This window comes from Ictidomys tridecemlineatus, chromosome 4 (genome assembly GCF_052094955.1).
Source record: "Ictidomys tridecemlineatus isolate mIctTri1 chromosome 4, mIctTri1.hap1, whole genome shotgun sequence".
NCBI lineage: Eukaryota > Metazoa > Chordata > Mammalia > Rodentia > Sciuridae > Ictidomys > Ictidomys tridecemlineatus.
In genome coordinates, this window is record NC_135480.1 from 12,587,480 (window position 1) to 12,604,184 (window position 16,705).

General features: G+C 37.3%; 2 protein-coding genes and 1 pseudogene across 3 annotated transcripts in view; 2 read left to right on the forward strand and 1 right to left on the reverse strand.

Moving 5' to 3' along the window:
- LOC144377019 (putative oocyte-secreted protein 1 homolog) overlaps positions 1-16,705 on the reverse strand; it is a 51,784-nt gene that overhangs the window by 10,199 nt on the left and 24,880 nt on the right. The window lies entirely within an intron of this gene.
- LOC144376618 (oocyte-secreted protein 3-like) lies at positions 4,514-15,393 on the forward strand. The gene is made up of 4 exons (XM_078044867.1): positions 4,514-4,592; positions 11,133-11,311; positions 11,395-11,401; positions 15,176-15,393. The coding sequence occupies exons 1-4, from the start codon at positions 4,514-4,516 to the stop codon at positions 15,391-15,393; spliced, it is 483 nt and encodes a 160-aa protein (XP_077900993.1).
- On the forward strand, positions 12,411-12,846 carry LOC101955013 (single-stranded DNA-binding protein, mitochondrial pseudogene; annotated as a pseudogene).

Genomic DNA, 16,705 nt, shown 5'->3' on the forward strand with positions numbered 1-16,705 from the left:
CCTCTCAGTGTGCTTTAAGTTTTCCTAATAACTAATGGTCTTGAACAATTTTTCAAGTGCTTCTTTGCCATCTGTATTCATATCTTTTTTTGAAGAGTGTCTGTTCACCCATTTTGCTCATTTGTTATTTAGCTATTTTTTTCTTATTGAGTTGTACCTACTATTTTTGTTTTGTATAAAAAGGTCTTTTTAGAAGAGTCTTGGTTCGTTGTCATGAGTAAAGATTCAAATTTAGAATCTTTCTGATTATGTTCTCACAGGTAGACTCAAACCTTTTTTGGGCAAGAATATATCATAGCCATGTTGTATCTTTGTAGTAAAGTTTAAAATCTCATAATTTTGAGAACATATTTTTTCATTATCTTTTATCTGTGATAAGATGCAAATATATTATTCCCAGTCAGTCATTTATCTTTCAATTTTTCCACCAGAGTTTGTTTAATTATGTTTTCAAATTTTATTTGGTCAGATTTCTACTTACTGCTTCTGGAGTTGAGTATAATTAGAATAGACTCCCTTGTACCAGTTAATAAAGTAATTAATACAAGCAAGCTAAACACACACTGAAGTGAGACCAGCGCTCAACCAGAAATTCACTATTTGCTCCTATCCAACAGATCCCCAGACACATAACCGATTCATACTAACTCTCAGCTAAGTGGCTAGTAACAGTAAAACCCATCAGCTCTATCCTGTTAATACTTGTATTAAAATAGGGGAAAAAAAGAAAAGAATTCTCTTGCTGGCTAAGGTGCCTGTCTAAGGTGCCTAATGGTCTCACCCACAAGGCTTTCTCCCTGGTAGAGGAAACAGGACACCTTGGTTTTACTCTCTCTTTGGACCAGAGCCCAGCCAGCCCTCCCTCTCAGAGCCTTAAAGATAGTAATTTTTCTGCATCCTCACCTTCCTGCCTTGGGTTTAGAGAGTTCTATTTCTATTTGGCCAGATCTTTTTTTTTTTTTTAACAAAAAGAATTGTTTTAGTTTGGAAGATTTACAATACAGTTATAGCAGAGAACATCATTCCATAGTGCTCTTAATAGTATGGTTAGTTTTTTTTTTTTTTAAAGCATCCCTTAATGAAAAGAATTGTTACTGGCTCACTTATTAGTTACATCAAAATCAAAATAATTATTTATGCTGTAAAAACTTAGTACCATTTGAAAACATTAAATGCATACATTGAAAAAAGTACAATATTTTTATATTATTCTTTAAATAATCACTATTGCTAATGGAATGCATATGCCTGTTCAACACTGCAGTTTCTCAAACCTTTGAACCAGATTGGACTGTGCTATCTCGTGTCTTACTCCATGTTGATTTTGCCACAGTGGTTGATTTTGCTCTGCATCTCAGCAGCCACTGACTCCCCAGCTGCACAAAGGCATGCACTAATAGGAAGGAAAGACACACCAGGACAGGGCTATCTCTAGCTCACTGTTCGCACAGTGACTGACAGTTGTGGAGTATCACTGTTTCCCTGGAAATATTAACATTCCCTAAGGTATCCCCGCAAGATCACTCTAGTCCCTCTGGCCTTCTCAGCACACAGTGGAGGAACTGTGGAGTTCAGGACACAAAGTGTGTGTTTGAAGAAAAATCGACATATTAATAACTCCTTTAATGCAACAGCAAATTCTCACACACACTTTTTTAGTAAATGAATGAAAATAATAAAATAATGTTTTATATCTCTTCTCACTAATTCAATGAATTTAGTTCTTCAATATATCTACTGAGCACTTAATATGCCAGGGGCATATTTCAGAGAAATAAAAATTTGTTTTTACATGAAAACATGTACAGGAATATTTTAAACAGTCTTATTCATAATAGCAAAATACTACAAACAATTGAGATATCCTTCAATGAGTGAATGGTTAAATAAACTGCAGTAATTTCTACCATGGAATATTACTCAGCAATAAAAGAAACAAATTGTTGATTCACTGGAACTCAAAGGCAGAATCACTAGAGAAGTATACTGAGTATGAAAGTCGATCCCAAAAGGTAACAAACTGCAAGATTCCGTTTATACAACACTCATGAAATGACCAAGTGGAAACCAAGAGCGTATTAGCCGCTGCTAGGGGCTAAAAAAGAGGTGGGGACAGGAGGGAAGTGGACATAGCTCCAAAAGGGCAATATTAGGCATATGTGATGAAGGAAATGATTGATTGCATCAAAGTCAATATTTTGATTGTAATATAGTGATATAGTTTTGCAAGATGTTACTTGGGGAAAATTGGGCAAAAAGTACATTGGGTTTCTCTGTATTATTTTTTTACAACTGCATATGAATCTACAATTATCTCAAAGTAAATTTTGTAACATTAACAAAAAAGTTCTATAAAAACCAGCTATTATTTTAAGAAATTAAGTTAGAAGAGATCTTTTTCAATGACAAGAAAATCAGAACTATAAAAGAAAAAGAAAACAATCTACTAAGTAATCAATTAAGCAGAAATTATAGGTGAGCAACTAAATCAGAAAAACTTGAAATGAATAATAAAAGGATAAAATTGCTTTTATAAAACTGCTCTTACAAATTGCTTAGATCAAACAAATAATCCTACTGAAAAAAAATGAGCAAAGTAATTTGCATAAATATGTGCGATTCACATAAGACTAATGAATTAGTAGCTTCTCTCTTCCATTAATAATTGCAAACTTAAACAAAAAGGGATCACTTACATTCATTTGGACGTCAAAATTTAAGAGATTTGTTAGCATTCAATGATGACAGTTTCCTTAGAAAGTATGCAATATTATTTACTCCTATGAGAAAGTAAATTAACACATTTATCAATACATTTATACTTTATTGCAATTCCTCATCCAATATTTTATCCTCTAGAATATTGACATGAGATTGCAATGATTTATCTTAAATTAATTACAGCACTCGGAAATTATATAATATTGGCAAAGTAGATTCAACTCAAAAATTCATCATTTGATATGAATATAACACAAGTGTGTTATATCCATAAAATGCACTAATGTTCAGCAATGAAAAATAATAAAGTACACTGATACACCTTCAGTGCCTGTGTATGTGTGTGTATACAGTGTACACACACATGCACTGGAAAACTTCAGAAAAAAAATGCCACAACAGCTATCACTTAGAAATGTGTTAGAACTTTAATTTTACGTTTTTAACACTTCTGTATTGCTTGCATTTTATTTCATGGATTTTCTTCAAATCACCTGGTTAATAGGACTCTGCCTCCACTTCTGACTCAATATACTTAAAACCTAGTTTCTGGGTTTGCTGCACTCAATGTAACTCTTTGGTTTCTAAAATTAGTGACATTTTCAGATCTACCTGTCTAATGCTTCTCAAACTATCTCTGAAATGAACACATCACATACAGGGTTGTAACTGGAAGATGCAAGGTTGAAATAGAGTTTTATCCTAAGTTTTCAAAAGAATTTTCACCAGATTTTTATTTGCAAATTGTGCTGTGTGTTGTGTTACTGGGGATCAAACTCAGGACTTCACACAGCTAGGCAAACACTCTACCACTGAGTTTCATCCCAAGCCCTGTTTGCATTTTAAATGACATTTTAAATTATTTTCCAGATAAGTCATCAAATACTTAATAGACTTTCTAGGAAATTTTGCCACCTCCATCTTTAATCTTTTATTGTATTATTGCAGAGTACTAACATATTCTTGAGCTTGTCCAAACCTTAATATTGAAAAAGCAACACTACTGGAAAAACTTAAATTTTCATGGCATCAACTTGAGCAAAATCTAAGCTTTTCATTGATCATGGGGATTGTTAAACACTTTAGATTAAACGTACTATCCAGGAGGCACACATTGCTCACCCAGGAGCACCTGTCCACACCAGTCAGTTCCTGGTATACCACAGTATTTCTTTGGGGATATGGAAAATGTGGTTAGAAAAGAGATCAAAGTGTTAACCACATGACCTCTGGGAAAGACAGAAGAGAATGGAACTTGTTAAGGTTGATTTTTGCAAAAGGTAGAAATGGTCCAGGTGAGGCTGCCTGTCCCTGTTGGCATCTCCTTCCCAGGTTGATAGTGTTGGATCAGGTCTCATGCAGCTCCTGATAGCACCTAAGTTGTTAGTTAAGCAATTAATATAAATATATGTATCACAAATGGGGGGTGGAGGAATGGCACTATCAGTGGATCATGAAATGACACCATCATATCAGAGCTTTGAAGAATCCCTAAATCAGCTAATAGAATTTAAAAAAATGGCCAGCAAATGACCTCTATTCAAGCACTTCAAAGGTCCCCCAAAAGACAATTCTGTGGGCACTCCATAATGCATTATAGCTTTCTATGCCCAAATAATAAAGACAGGGTCAGGAGCTGGAGATGACAATATGGTAAAGGTTTTCTTTTTCCTCTCTAAATTGGGTGAATTGAACACATCTGAGTGTGCCCTCCCATATAAAAACACCTCAGGCTTCCCAGCTCCTCTCCCTCGCTGTTTCCTGAGAGGATCTTACCCTGAGATCCAGCATGATGAAGGCCTTCCTCATGCTGGAAGGACTGTTGCTGCCGATTTTTTCCTGGATGTGGATGTGTGCTGGGCAGAACAAAGGTACAGGGGGACATTGACTCCTGGTGTTTTCAAGGGGGAGTTTCTCAATGGCGATGAGTCACAGGGCTGTTGATTGCCAGCACTGAATGGTCCAATGCTAACAATTAAGAACTAAATAATTCTCATTAGTCTATGCTTTGGTCTCCCCTTGGGTCCAGATAATCCTGGTGGGTGAGTGAGGGAGAGCTGCACTCAGGTTGCCATGAGTTTCTCCTCTTTTCCTCCCTACCACTTCTTCCTCCTTGGGACCTACTGGAAATTTCCCACTAGATCATCCTTGGACCATCTGCTTTTCCATATGACTCTTCCCATTCCTGGTAACTCATTGTTCTTTCGCCACTTCACACCTGAGTTACTCAACCATGCACTCCTAACTGGCCTCCCTTATGTAAGTGCCCCACCTCCCCGCTACCCACAGAACATCATTGTGTAAATTTTTAAACAGACCCCCCTCTTAAACACTCCAGGGCTTCCCTGCAGCCAACTAGGTATAGAGTAGCCTCCTATAAAGTCTGACCTAAAGCTACCCTCAGATCCCAGATGTCTGATGGCTTCCCTAAGAGTCACAGAAGGGACTTTTAAGATGCTTGCTTCTCCACTGACATTGCACAGCCTCTCTCCTGCTCCTGGTGAAAATGTGGTGCAGGGCTGGGGATGTGTCTCAAGCGGTAGCGCACTCGCCTGGCATGCGTGCAGCCTGGGTTCAATCCTCAGCACCACATACAAAGATGTTGTATGTAACTAAAAAATAAATAGTAAAAAAATTTTCTCTCTCTCTCCCTCTCTTTAAAAAAAATTCTCTAAAACATCTCACACCATTCAGAATGGAGATTTGCTCAACTTGAAAGAGACAGGGGTTAATTTATATGTCCTGCTGATGTATAAACTGCTCTAACTACTTAGAAGGAAAATGACGAGAGATGAGTATATGAAATAGAGTTGACGTAGTTCTTTGGGGAGAGATTCCCTGGATTTCTAGGTGGGATAACATTGTCTTTACTTAGGGGAAGACTTGGGTGTTGGGGAACTAGAAACACTAATTTTTGCCTTAAGCTAAAAAGGGTTGTGTGTGTACACAATACCTATGTTTCCAAGATAAATGGAATACAACCAGATTGGGGGGAAGAAGGAATGTGAGCAGACTAACGGGGTGGACAGGACCTTGGAAGGCTGTGAGATGGTAAGGGGGGGAATATAAGTGAGAGGACCCCTTCCTTTGTACAAATGGTTCTCTAAATTAGTCTTGCAGATCCTTAGGGCAGAGTGCTGTCAGTGGTTATTAGAGAGCTGGAGAAAAATGTAGAAGTGATGTGAGAGCTAGGAATGGAGTATTTGGTTTGTGACTGAAACACTAGGACTCAGAAGTGAGGAGAGTAGAGAAGGAAATCAAAGGTGACACAGTGAACAGCACAGGGTCTGCCCGTCTCGTCTGTCTCTGCCCTCCAGCTCACTATCCCAAGTATGAGGGCCTGCATTTGCTTCTGATACAGGGGGCTAACTGGGCAGAGCCTTGTAACTCTTGGTAAGGACTTTGGTCTTTTCTTAGAAAGGAAATCCTAATCAGGAGAGTCCCTATATTTAGGTTAAGACATCAACTACCCTATCAACTACCCTGCGGTAGTAATGGCATTTCAAAGCCTTGCCTGATGTCCTCCCCCAACCTGCCACTCTCAATCACAAAACAACTTCAGCTAGATGGAAGATTGTGGAAGGCAGAATTTGAAACAGGTGATCCTTATAAACACGTTGCCTGATGTGGCCCAGCCCAGCCTGACTCTGCTGACCAGTTTCAATTTGCACATCTGAAACCACTTGAGTTCCTCTTTTCCTTTTCTACAAAAGGCAAAGAATGCTTTTTCAATTTTCCAAGGATATAAAGAAATTCAAATTTAAAGTAATGATGGAAATGTGAAGTTCCAAGAAAATAAAATACGCGGATGTTTTGTAAATATAAACAACTCTCGATTCTTATGAAATGGAATTTTAAAAGTTGAGTTTCCCTCCCCCGGGCGGAGAGAGATACTTGTGGAAAAAGAGGCATATGAGACTGCTGGAACTTACCATCAAATTTCCGTTAAGCTTTAAAGCTGACAATGAGTAGCTTTAGTACAGTTTTTACACATTGTTTACCCTAAATACTGGATCTTGCCCTGGTGAAATCCGGCAGCTTTATTTGGGTTCTTTTGTATTTTTTTCATTTTATAGTAAATTTATTAATTGAATCAACACATCTAGGGATTTAAATATCAGATATTTTCTCAAATAATTCCACTTATTTATAATAAAGCACACAGACACAATTCAAAGAATAAATTCAGCAGTTTCAATGATATATTTTGTTTATAGTCATAAAAGAGCAAAATCTTTAAAGACAATTAATATTTCCTGGTGTATTCTCCCACAGAAATCAAATCAGTGTTAGATCTGATTTAACACCCAATGTGTGCATGCTGTTAGGAAGTACTTCTCCCAAAATGTGTGCCCTCCCTCCCCGGGACGTGTTGACAGTTATGAATACAACTTAATCAATTCTTTACCCTCACAGTCCTAATTCCACCATAATATTTCAGGTTCCTCACAAGGTCTGTGTTTTATTCAGCTTTTTTTGCTACTGTGACCAAAAGACCTGACAACAATTTTAGAGGAGGAAAAGTTTATTTGGGGTTCATGGTTTCAGAGTTCTCAGTCCACAGATGACCAACTACATTGTTCTGAGGCCAAGTGAGGAAAGCAGCTCAGGACATGGCAAACAGAGCAGAAAGAGTAAGTTCAGCTCACCAGGGATGAAATATATACCCCAAAAGCACACCCCCCGTGGCCTGCCTCCTCCAGGCACACTCTATGCCTACATACCACCCAATTAACCCATTCAAGAGGATTAATCCATTCAAGTGGAATGAGCTTTGGGGGGATACCTCATATCTAAACCATGACAATAATCTTGAACAAGATCTTTCCCCCCTTTTCCACAAGGAAAATCCATGTTACCCATCTGCTCTGTCCTATTATCAGTATTTATTTAGCACAGGTAGTAAGTAAGTAGAGAGTATCATCAGAATTCTAGATTTCCATTTAATATTTCCTTCCTCATCCATTTACCAACCACATGTCTGACTTGTTGGCAGAAAAAAACAGCAGTAAATAGTCACTACATGTATAGCTCTTGAACCCCAGTTAGGGAGAAAAACCCTATAAATAAGTAGTATGATTCCAGATTATAATGAGGGCTTTTTTGTTTGTTTTATTTTTATTTTTTATTTGTTTTAATTAGTTATACATAATAGCACAATGATCTTGACATATCATACATTTGAATCAAATGGGGTAAAATTTCTCATTATTCTGAGTGTACAGGTTGCAGAATCACATTGGTCATGCAGTCACGTATATACATACAGAAATACTAGTGTCTATTTTATTATGCTGCCCTTCCTTTCCCCCCTTCTCCTCCCCTCCCATCCCTTCTCTCTATCCAATCTAATGTGACACACTTCTTCCCCCCTCCCACATCATCATACATGTAAGCTGCATACGATGAGGGTCTCCTTCCATCTTCCGGGCAATTCCCCTTCTCCCTCCCTTTCCCTCCCACCTCTCTTCCCTATTTAGTGGCAATCTTCTTCTCATGCTCTTCCTCCCTACCCCATTTTGAGTCATCTCCCTTATATCAGAGAAGACAGTCGGCTTTCAGAGAAATGAATAGGGTGAGGTGAGATAGGAATAACTGAAAGAGAAAAGCCACTTGAATAGGACCCTCAGCATGAGGTCTGCTGAGAAAGTGACATTGAACTGGGACATGGAAGAAGAGTTAGCAAGTCAGAATCCCAGAGGAAAAGGCATCTATGTGCAAGGAGCTGTGAAGAGGGTGTCAATCTCACTGAGCCAAAAGGAGGTCGGTATGGCTAAGGTGGCTTCAAAAAGGCCTTGTTTCCTGCTCCCTGGGGCATTTTGGTAATGTATACCACTTTGCTTTGAACAAAATTGGAAGGAAAGAGGGTATGCCACATAACCTAAAATGCAAGGGACAATCCCCAAAGCAAAGAATTCTCTAGTGTCCAAGATAAATTTCAAATATTTCACCATTCATTTATATATATATATATATATATATATATATATATATATATATATATATATAAATAATCTGTTAAAACAATCTGAACCTAGAACCCATCCTTCATTTATATAGAACCAGGTTCTCCCCCAGATTTACTGAGCTAAACAACCATGTATATTATATATATGTAATAAATATGAAGTATGTATGTTTATATATTAAAGGACTACAATGTAGTTTCTTTGTTAGTGTATCAGTTATACATAATATCAGGATTCATATTGCTGTAATCATACAAGCAAGAAATATAATTTGTTCCACTTCAGTGCCCAGTACTTCTCCTTTCCCTTCCCTCCCTCCTCTTCCTCTTCCCTTAATTCTACTGGTCTTCCTTCCATTTATTTATGGTTTTTTAAAATTACTGCATTATGGATATACATAAAGGTGAAATTCACTGTAGTATATTCGATAGAAGGATACATTGTAAAATGATTACCGCTATTGACATAATTAACGTATCTATCACCTCAGTTTCTTTGTGATGGGAATACTTGAGACCTACTCTTGGAAAACCTCGAGTGTACCAGGTGCTCTTAATTATAGTCACCATGCTGTACGTGGAGCTCCAGAACGAATTCATTTTGCAAAGATGACAAAGAGACTTCTTGTACAGTTTGTACATGTAACCCAAGGGAAGTTTGCACATCTTTGTTCTTGGAGCTTTACTAAGTTGTTTATCTTCCTGGAAAAAATCTCACTACTGAATGGAAAGCCACTCTGGTGCTTGAAATCTGTTGGTATTAGCCTTAGTCTTGATCAAGGTAAATATTATATACATGTTAGAGTATTTCAACAGGTCTACCTGAGTATCATTTTATTGATATACAATTGTTTTAGTATATTTTTTCATTTTATAGTGCAATGAATAAATTATAATTTTTTAAAGTGTAAATAGGTTATCTCTAAATTTTTAGGAATAAGAAAGTAGGCATTAAAATTGCTTATTGTTAAAATTGGAGCTTGTTGTTAAAATTGGGTCAAATGATTGAAACTCACTGGACTACAACTTAGCAAATCAAGCAAAGTTAATTGGAGATTCAGTGACCAGGTCAATATAGACCACTAGGATCTCAGATTTTATACTAATCACAATAGGAAGCAGTTAGAAAGCTGTATGCATCCTGGTGAAATGATCTTATCTGCATCCATCCATCTTTGCAGCTGACCTAGAAAAAGAAGGAAACTGGAGACAGGGTGCTCCTTCACAAGGCTGCGAGGGTAGTCCAGGGGAGATGCAGTGGCAGATTGGGCCAGAGTGTTGACCATGGAGAAGTGAATACATGTGATATAAATTTTGAAGGTCAAAATGAAAAGGTTGGGAGATAGGATGTAGGTATGAAGATAAAGGAAGATAGATTCTAAGGTGTTCTGGCTTGGATGTTGGGTGGATTGTGGCACTATTGGCTGAGATGGGGAGAAAAAAAATAGAAAACAGGGTAAAATCCTGAGTTCCATATTGAACAAGAACATAATGAGAGAATATTTCAAATATCCTTTTGGAGAGATGACCCTAAAACTCAGAGGAGTTTAAGCCAGGTGTAAATTGAACATTCTGATCTTCCAGTGTAATGGTATATAAAAAGCAACAAGCCAGGCTTGACTCAGTTCCAGATCTTGACTTCCTTAGCCCTAAAAGACTTGCTTCTTTCCTTCCACATGTACTGCACTGTGCTACTATGTGGCACATGACCAAAGCTGAAAACCTAAAACAATCTGAACCTAGAACTCATCCTTCATTTATATTGAACCAGGTTTTGCCCTAGATTTACTAAGCTAAATAACCATAATAACCACACACACACACACACACACACACATTTAAGGACTACAATATGGTTTGTTAGTGCATTAGTTATACGTAATATCAGGATTATCAAAGGGCTCAAGTTTTACAGGAACACTAGGTATTGAGGAACTAGGTACCCAGTATGAGCACCCTAATGAAGATATAGACCTTTTCTCTTCTACCAAAGACAGCTATATATGGTGTTTCTCAGAAAAGAATTCTGGTACTGATACTTTTACAAAAGAAGGGAATCTTTGGGTGGTTTTGTTTGTTTCCTAGCAGTACTTGGTATTTAATACAGCAGTAGTTGGTGTTTATTAAACTTGGTGTTTAATAAAATGCTAGACAAGCATTTTACCACTACCAAAGCCTCAGGCCCCTTTGTATTTTATTTGAGACAGGGTCTTGATAAGTTACCCCAGATGGCCTCAGACTTGCCATCCTCCTGCCTCAGCTCCCCAGTAGCTGGGATTACAGGCATGCACCACCATGCCCAACTGGGAATCATCTTTACACAAATCTCTAAGCTTCATTTCCTTTAATTAAAGATGGTTTTCCTTCATGCGACCTAATACTGCTCAGATTTCTTTGCTTGTCCACTGAAGCAGAATTGCTAATTTTTGTCTTCTCTTGGCAGTACTGGTGGAATGCAGCCATCATAATTTCCGTGTAGTAGTTAACAGAGCACTATTTTATGAAGATGAATTGATAGGCCCTGATGAATTATTTCTTGGGACTGGCTGTGTGGCAATTTATGTGCGACCAAATGAACTTGAATTTAACTATCCTGTCAGCTTCTGTGGAATCGTACCACAGGTAAGAGCAAGCAGCAAGCATTGTGCCCAGTGTCATCTGTAAAGTGGTGGAAAGTGTTGCTTTGTCTTTGCTCTAGGTGCCAGAGTGCAGGTAGAAGGCAAGAACACGAAGAACCTTTACCTCAATTCATTCATTCATCAGAGTCTAGTATGTGTAGGACACCAAGTATGAGTAGTAAACTCCAGGACCTCTCTCTCAAGAAGCTCACATTCTGTTGGGTAGCACAACTCCACGCATAGCATAATGTAGTATCCAGCATTGCCACACCTTCCTAATCCCCATAATCCTTGATATTGGTGCCATCCCAATTTATTTATATAAAAGAATCAAGGTATAAAGGCCAGAAATGTGACAAAACTTGTGAAGTTGGGATATAGCAGAGCCAGGAATAGAAACCAGGTTTGCTGATGCCTATTCGAATGCATATTTTTCTTTGTTTTCAATTATGATTCTGGGATAAGCAGAACAGAATGCATAATATGATAAAAAGAAATTTCCAGGGGTATTCAGAGGAAAGAGTGACGTGGGACAGTCATGGACTCAAAACAGACTTTTCTTGTTCTTCTCTGATTAAAAAATATTGAAAAATATGTTCAAAGTATCCCAATGTCCGAGAAGGGAATGTATGAGAAGGTTTAGATATAGGTGGTTTCTGCCAGGCCAAAAGCAAGTATAATATGTAAATTTAGACTTAATGCTTCCTGCTTTAAACATGAGGCTAAGTGTGCTGTGCCAAGAACCTAACCTTATTACAGAGAAAAGATAACTTGGACATATTGACATGTTCTATCAAAGGATCCTCTTAACAGACCCATAGTATCATGGTCTCAGAACAAAATGTGTTTGTCTAGAACATACTATTATACCTGCCCTGCATGCATCACAGCAGGGAGCTAGTGACTCAGGCTCTGTTACACCTGACGAGAAGAAATCCAAAGGCATCTTGAGATGCTCTAAATTATTAAAAGTAGCTCTCACAGTAGAGTCTTTGGCACATTTAAGAAATCTGGACTGAAGTAACCCCCTGAGTAGAGGTTGCCTGGGCTAGCATGTTAGGAAAAGCTAAAAGTTTAGATTGTAAGAAAAGAAAACAGAAGGCATGTTTCCTGTATTACAGGAACTTCATCAGTTTGTAAAACAGGAGTCTGAAATGACCAGCACTTTGGTTCTTGAAACATCTCTGAATCGTGTGCAGTTACTTGAGCTAGTAGTAGGTCAGGATCCCATCCTGAGACAAGTGAAAGAGAAAATTCTAGTCACAATATTTTCTAACAAATGAGATGTGGCAATCAGGGGACAGTGACATATACCAAATGGGTGATATTGGCTAAAAGACAACATGGCACAGTATCAGTGTTCCAGGCAGGCCTTAGAGATATGGCATATCAGTACATGCAAAAGGGGTCTTGAAATGATGTAAAAGGGAATGCAGACTATGGTGAATTATGTGGATAAAAATAATGTGAGGCAACAAGCAACAATAATCAGAGCTGATAACGTTATTTCTGAGGGGCCCGACAAAAGAAAAGGCATAGAATGCATGACTCTTCTTTGGCATTGTTTGGTACAGTCCCATTTCTGAGTCATGTATAGTCTTTATAATTTCTAAGGAGAAGATTTAAAATGCTCTTTTATATAAATAATATTTTTCCTAACTGTCACTGCCTCCTCCCTTTTTGTGGTATAAACCTCAGTAGCTCCTGTCAAAAAATATATATAATATATAATATATATATATTATATATATATATAATATATATATATTCTGGAGTCAAATTTAGCTGCCACAACTGGAGAGGAAAGGAGTGTACTGGCATCTGGAGAATAGAGGCCAGAGATGCTGCCAGGTACCCTGTAGGCACAGGACAGCCCCCACAACAAAGTATTACCTGGCCTAAAGTACCAGGAGTCTCGAGGTTGAGAAACCCACCTCTAAACGCACACATTCACCTTTTCTCCTGGCCCCTTGTTCTCACTTCCACTCCACTCAGAAGTTTAGAATCATTGCAGTTGAAATGACCTAACCTCTAACAACCAGGAGCATCCAGGAGAGTGCACTTCTTTATTTATTTATTTATTTCAACTTTTTGGCCCTTTTTAGTAACACATAACAATAGGATTTGTTTTCACATAATCATAAAAAGCATGGAATATAATTTGCTCTAATTCAGTCTCCAGTACTTCCCTTTCCCTCTCCTCCTACCTCCCCCTGTTCCTTTATCTCTTCTCTACTGATCTCTCTTGCTGTCTACTTATTTTTTTAATTATTTTTAGATAGACACAATACCTTTATCTTATTTATTTTTATGGGGTGCTGAGGATTAAACCCAGTGCCTCACATGTGCTAGACAAGCATTCTACCACTGAGCTACAACCCTAGCCCAATTTTTTTTTAATTGGTGTCTTGTAGATGTGCACAATGGTATATTCATATATATACATGGGAAAGTTAGGTCAGAAACATTCCACTGTCTTTCCTAATCTCATCCCTCCTCTCTTCCCTTCATTCTCCTTTGTCTAATCTACTGATCTTTCTTTGATTCTTTAATTCCCTACCCCTTATTTTGGGTTGGCTTCTGCATATCAGAAAAAAACATTCAACCTTTGACTTTTGGAGACTGGCTAATTTCATTTAGCATGATAATCTCCATTTCTACCCATTTAGCAGCAAATGCCATAATTTCATTCTTCTTTGAGACTGAGTACTACTCCATTGTGTACATACATCACATTTTCTTTATCCATTTATCTGTTACTTTGGCTATCTTGGATCTCACATTTTTCCAAATAAACTTCATAACTGCTTTTTCTATTTCTGTGGGAAAACATTGTTGGAATTTTGATGTAAATTGCAATTAATCTGTATAGCACTTTTGGTAGCATGACCATTTTGACAGAATTAATTCTGCCTATGCAAGAACATGGGATATCTTTCCAACTTTTAAGTTCTTCAATTTCTTTCTTTAATGTTCTGTATTTTTTCGCTGTAGAAGCCCTTCATCTTTTTTGTTAAATTAAATTGATTCCTGTGTATTTTTTAGGCTATTATGAATGGAATAGTTTTCCTAATTTCCTTTTCAGCAGACTCATAATTGAAATATAAGAATGTAATTGACTTATTTGTCTCTTGCCTTACCTCTTGAATAGCTGAATGAGATAAAGCATTTAGACCCCAGGAAGCATATGATCAATTCATCTAACAGGATATTATGCAGCTAATCAAATTATACTATGCTTTAATGACACTGAAACCTCTCTATTAAAGTCAAAATATTAGAAAACATACATACATAATATATAATATGACTTCAATTACATAAAGAATTGAGACCCTGTGGGAAATCCATACAAATAGTTATAAAAAATGAACTCTGGATGATAGGAATGTAGGAATTGTATCTCATCTGCTGACCACAAATATATTTCAAATGCTCCTAATGGGGGCATATATTTTATGTTCAGAAACCTCAATTGGTAGCCTAAATACATCATTTTAAATTAGCTCTCCTCCTTTTGGTCTAATATTCTAGAGGTAAAAATCAAAAGGAGAAAATATATTTTAATCCAGAGATACTAGCAAAAATATTTTTAGAATTCCACCACAGTTTCTTTGTCCTTTGAGTCCTCCTTACAGAAAGATTTTTATCCTAAGGACCTGTGGAAAATTTTTCTTTCCCAGAATTTTGATTAAAGAAGACCAATAGAAAATCTTCAGGGTCAACTGACACTCATTTGCCAATTCCATTTAAAAATCCTATACCATGGGTTTCTGCTTTATTTTGTGACTAAGCTAAGTGTTTCCCCTTTGCCAGAGAAAAATTTAATCACCTTATTTGGGCTAATACTCTGATCTCTTGAGATAAGTGGCCATCTTTTATTTTAATAAAATACACTGTTGTGACAAATTAGCTTGCATTATCAAAGATCTCTTTTCCCACCAGATTTTCTACGATGGTTCTGTCTTTCATTCCTGGCTCACCTACAGACCAAGGAATCAAGTGATTTCTACTGAACTTCATTTGCAGTGTTTAGTTCCCAGGTCAGTCCAAAATATCACTGGCTCCTTGCCTGAATACCAGTAGCTTTTTGCTGAAATGTATTCTCACTTATCCAGAGTTCTTGAAAATCCTAACTGGTTTGTCTATCCGCTGGGCTTCACAGCATGTGAGCACATGCCTATTTAATCTCTACAGCAGTTCACTTCAAAAGCCAAAACTGCAAAATTACAAAGCTAGAAGTGGGTCTTGTCTCTTCATTGTAGACCCTTTTTTTCTATCTACTCTTCTACAGATAGGACACACTGCTAAACCTCAAGCATTTCACCAACATCTGACACACAGTATCTAGAGGTTTCCTAAGTATACAGATTGGCTTTGATCTTCTCCACAATGCAAGAGGCTGTAGGTTGTGCAGAAGAGTTGGAATTTGAGAAATTAAATAACAATCTGTTTCTAAATTTTAGATCAAAACAGTAATAAGCTATAGAAGATACAGCTCAATTTGAAAAAAATCAATTAGCAAATGAGTCTTTTGGCCACAGCCAAAAGTCCACCTATAAACCCACCCAGAAATGAATTTGCTGGCCCTGGAATAAAGAGTTGTACAGTTCCAGGACCCGCCTTGAATACAAAAAGCCCACCTAGTAAGCTGACCTCCTGGCCTCAGAGGCCAGGATGTGGCTCCCTGAAGACAGCCTAGCTCCAAAAAGCCAGGAAATAAAAGTGATCAGTTCTTCCAAATTCACCTTCAGCTAATGCTTTCCTTTTCTGAAATAATTGAGGAAGAAGGCCTAGAAGAGATAGAATTGTTCCTCCCATCGCTTACTTCTCTCCTAAAGGAGAACAAAAATAAACCTTGTTTCTCTTAAAACTTAAAAAATTATAAAGGAAAAAAATAGTATGCAATACTCCATTTTACAAAAGAAGGAAAATTCTATGGTTTAAGCACCAAGTGTATAATCTCTTATAAGCAAAATGAAATCAAATAAGGAAAAAAGACTAGAAAGTTTAAGCTAAGATTCTGCTGGACATCAGTTTTTGAGCAAAAATGCTGTTTGACACTTGCTAATAACAATAACCTTATTTATTAGAGCCTCACTATGTTCCAGCCACATGTTTCCAAGAACGTCAAGCATCTTAATCCTCAGTATCAACTATATGCATGAATCATTAGTATTGTCCTTGCTGAATAATTTAGAAACTTGCACTCGGACACATCAAATGATTTTCCAACTTCACACAACTAGAAAGTCCCAGAGTTGACTCCATGCTAAATGACCTGAATCCAGTGGTTTACATCATTATCTACCACTCTAAACCTACTAGACCCTCACTCACAGCCATTCTTTGACATAAAATTCATCAGCCTTACAAGTTCTTAGTACCTAATAAATGA